Consider the following 4603-nt stretch of genomic DNA (forward strand, 5'->3'; position numbering starts at 1 on the left):
GTTGATGTCATCATCAACCGTTAGAAAGGACATTTTAATTATTGGGTGTAGCAAATGTTTCTGTAATGATGAAGGAATGAATCCAAAGTAAAAATGTCCAACGACTCTCTCATCATCATCATCCTCATCTTTTGGTAAACATTTTTCAAATCTATATTAACTTATCATGGGGTACAGTATCATGGGATGGGATGTATTAGTGTGTGTGGATGTTCATGTGTGACTTAAGGCAGAACGGGGAAGGTAAAGGATGCAAATTCCTTCTACTGTAGTATCTTTATGGAAATTTGTGAGCCACAAAGACGGTTCCATGAACTTGATCATTTTTAACCTCTCCTACCAACTGGGGGATAAGAACACAACACCTTTACAGGTAAGGAAATATCATCAATTTATTGTTTTATCATGGACAAATTACTGTTGAGAATATTTTAACAACTCTCAGGTCAATTTCAATTCTGTGATTATTCGGCTTCAGAGGAGGGATGTGTTTTTATTTTTTAAAGTAGCTAAAACAATTCTCACAATGTGAGTTTAGCTATTGCATTCCATGGGTTTTAAGTTTAGTATGTAGTCATTGTTATACAGTAAAGGAGTTTAGTATGTAGTCATTATTATACAGTAAAGGAGTTTAGTATGTAGTCATTGTTTTACAGTAAATGAGTTTAGTATGTAGTCATTATTATACAGTAAAGGAGTTTAGTATGTAGTCATTGTTTTACAGTAAAGGAGTTTAGTATGTAGTCATTGTTTTACAGTAAAGGAGTTTAGTATTTAGTAATTGTTATACAGTAAAGGAGTTTAGTATGTAGTCTTTGTTTTACAGTAAAGGAGTTTAGAATGTAGTCATTGTTTTACAGTAAAGTAGTTTAGTATGTAGTCATTGTTATACAATAAAATAGATGAGTGTATTTCCAAATCCACTCTTTCCTTTCCCCAGACTGGCTTCATTGGGAATACTACAACCATGGGCTTCCCTATATGCCTATGTCTTCTATCTTTGTAAGTAAGAGTTATCTGCTTGAATACTCTTGTTTTTGCCACATGGAGTTCGCCATAAAAAGGCAAATGACATTATCATAATATTAATGTAGGTTGATAGAAGATTGGTTTTATGTCTCTTCACTTTCAGGATTTTCACAACTGCTTGTGGTTCAGGTTTTAGTGACGACACAGCGCTTCATGAAAACTCTTATGAGGAAAAGTGGATGGCATCTATACCTGATGACCAACTCCTTTCAGCTGTTACTATTCCCGGAACTCATGAGAGCCTAACTCTGTATGGTGGACCTCTTATACAGTGTCAGGCTTGGACCTTGGAGAACCAGCTGAAAGCAGGATTGCGGTACTTTGATTTACGTATAGAGGCCAGTATTTTCCACAACACCCTTGATGTCATGGATGGGCATATAAAACATACCAAGTTCCATGACGTGCTAAACATTCTATGGGAGTTCTTGAGCAAACATGACAGTGAGACTGTACTTTTGAGAGTGACACTGCAAGGGATGAGTATCTGGAATGCTAGAGAATCTATCAAGGATTTGATTAAGAAATCCAAAGATAATGTATGGACAAAGACGTTGGTCCCCCACATGCGAGACGCGAGAAGGAAGATCGTCTTTGTGCAGAGTACCAATTTCAATGTCGGAACCCTTAACCATAACACTTTCGTCACTTACGATGGATGGTTCAAAAACATTGAAAACAAGATGAAAACGATCACAAAACATCTGAAAGAAGCTCAAAAGAATTGTGCTCATACAATTTCCTTGACTGACACATCCGCCACCGGCTTTTTCATAGGCCCTAAAACTGTGGCCAGAGTGGTTAATGATCAGCTCAATAAGCTCTTAGGTAAACTAAAGACAGGCTCTGATAAACCAAACTGCTTGGGGGTAATCAGCATGGACTTTCCCAGTCCAGACCTCATCCAGAACATCATTGAGATAAATAGGCAACAAGGAAGAGGTTCATCTGAACGCCTAGTAGAGCCTGAACCAGAGCCTGAACCAGAGCGTGAACCAGCAGAGCTTGAACCAGCAGAGCATGAAGAACCTGAACCATCAGAGACTGAACCAGCAGAGCCTGTAGAACCTGAACCAACACAACCTGAGCCAATAGAAGAGCCTGAACCAGAACTGGAACCAGCAGAGCCTGAACCAGCAGAGCATGACAAACCTGAACCAGCAGAGCCTGAGCCAGGAGAGCCTGAGCCAGTAGAAGAGCCTGAAACAGCAGATCCTGAACCAGTAGAAGAACCTGAACCAGCAGAGCCTGAACCAGCAGAGCCTGTACTTGCAGAACCTGAACCAGCAGAGCCTGAGCCAGTAGAGCCTGAGCCTGAACCTGCAGAGCTTGGACCAGCAGAGCCTGAACCAGCAGAGCCTGAACTCGCAGAACCTGAACCAGTAGAGCCTGAACCAGCAGAGCCTGAGCCAGTAGAGCCTGAGCCCGCAGAGCCTGAACCTGCAGAGCTTGGACCAGCAGAGCCTGAACCTGCAGAGCTTGGAGAATCTGAACAAAGAGAGCCTGAACCAGCAGAGCCTGAACCAGCAGAGCCTGAAGAACCTGAACCAGCAGAGCTTGAGCCAGGAGAAGAGCCTGTACCAGTAGATTCTGAACCTTTAGGGGAGCCTGAACAAGCAGAGCCTGAGCCAGTAGGGCCTGAACCAGCAGAGCCTGAACTCGCAGAACCTGAAAAACCTGAACCAGCAGAGCTTGAGCCAGGAGAAGAGCATGAACCAGCAGAGCCTGTACCAGTAGAGTCTGAACCTTTAGGGGAGCCTGAACCAGTAGAGCCTGAACCAGCAGAGTCTGTACCAGTAGATTCTGAACCTTTAGGGGAGACTGAACCAGTAGCGCCTGTACCAGCAGAGCTTGAGCCAGTAGAGCCTGAACCTGCAGAGCTTGAACCAGCAGAGCCTGAACCAGCAGAGCATGAAGAACCTGAACCAGGAGAACCTGAACCAGCAGAGCCTGAACCAGCAGAGCCTGAGCCAGTAGAAGAGCATGAACCAGCAGAGCCTGTACCAGTAGATTCGGAACCTTCAGGGGAGCCTGAACCAGTAGAGCCTGAACCAGCAGAGCCTGAGCCAGTAGAGCCTGAACCAGCAGAGCCTGAGCCTGCAGAGCCTGAACCTGTAGAGCTTGGACCAGCAGAGCCTGAACCAGGAGAGCCTGAACCAGGAGAACCTGAACCAGCAGAGCCTGAACCAGCAGAGCCTGAGCCAGTAGAAGAACATGAACCAGCAGAGCCTGTACCAGTAGATTCGGAACCTTCAGGGGAGCCTGAACCAGTAGAGCCTGAGCCAGTAGAGCCTGAACCAGTAGAGCCTGAGCCAGTAGAGCCTGAACCAGCAGAGCCTGAGCCTGCAGAGCCTGAACCTGTTGAGCTTGGACCAGCAGAGCCTGAACCAGGAGAGCCTGAACCAGGAGAGCCTGAACCAGGAGAGCCTGAGCCACCAGAGCCTGAACCTTCAGAGCTTGGACTAGCAGAACCACAACCAGCAGAGCATGAAGAACCTGAACCAGCAGAGCCTGAACCCGCAGAACCTGAACCCGCAGAACCTGAACCAGTACAGCCTGAACCGGCAGAGCCTGATCCAGTAGCACCTGAACCAATAGAGCATGGGGAGCCTGAACCTCCACGGGAGCCTGAACAACCTAAGAAAAAACCTAGGAAGAAGAAGAAATGTCATAAGAAACATAAGAATTAACATAAAATTCAGTTATTGTCCAATGAAACTCAGACCTGTGCCCAAACCCCCCAAAAATATATACAAATGTAAAATCTTCCAAACATGTATTTGTCCAGACTTCCATTGTGTTCTGAGGCCATGGTAAGAGGCAGCTAAATAGACTGTAGTTGATGTGTTGTGAGATGAGAGTTCCACTCTTCTAATACAGTTTGAAACAATATACAGCAGAGGTGTCAAACTCATTCCACAGAGGGCCTAGAGTCTGCAGGTTAGACAACCAGTGGAGGGGAGTTCCTTACTAATTATTGACCTTATTTTATCAATTAAGTACAAGGGAGGAGCAAAAACCCGCAGACAGTCGACCGTCCGTGGAACCAGTTTGACACGTGATACAGTACATCTGGTTCTTCTTTATGTACATTCCAATTACGGTTGGCTCTCTTATTCAATATTACATGTACATTTCACCTTAATAACATTTGAAATAAAGATTAAACCAATACATTTATCTGGTCTTCCTTCATGTACATCTTCATCAACTGAACCGACTAGGCTAGAGCGAGAGCTAGAGTTGCTTGAGTGAGAGCGTGAGAAGCAACCAGTAAGTTCCCCCTCTGCTGGAAGCAACACTGTCATTCCAATACACAGTCTGATGTTTTGAGTACAATTGCAATTGCATGTTTAATAGAGAAGACAAATTTGACACTACCTTGCAGTTGAAAACGTGATGGTTACTGGTAACTTACTGCTTACTTGGCACTATGTGATGATTTGTTTCCCACCCAAAGAATATTGCAACTTCTAACTCATAACTAAACCCACCGTCAGTAACTCCTAGAGGGTTAAATGTAATAGTTCTACTGGAATCAAAACTTTACATTAATGTAGTCTTCAAAATGACC

General features: G+C 44.2%; 1 protein-coding gene across 1 annotated transcript; it reads left to right on the top strand.

Moving 5' to 3' along the window:
- Window positions 1–949: 949 nt before the first annotated feature.
- Window positions 950–4204, top strand: LOC110496886 (uncharacterized). The gene is made up of 2 exons (XM_036953518.2): window positions 950–1002; window positions 1133–4204. Exons 1-2 carry the CDS (start codon window positions 968–970, stop codon window positions 3717–3719), a joined length of 2622 nt encoding a protein of 873 aa, XP_036809413.2. The 5' UTR covers window positions 950–967; the 3' UTR covers window positions 3720–4204.
- The last annotated feature ends 399 nt before the right edge of the window (window positions 4205–4603 follow it).

The sequence above is a fragment of the Oncorhynchus mykiss genome, chromosome 18 (assembly GCF_057628025.1).
Source record: "Oncorhynchus mykiss isolate SJ-2025 chromosome 18, ASM5762802v1, whole genome shotgun sequence".
Classification (NCBI taxonomy): Eukaryota; Metazoa; Chordata; class Actinopteri; order Salmoniformes; family Salmonidae; genus Oncorhynchus; species Oncorhynchus mykiss.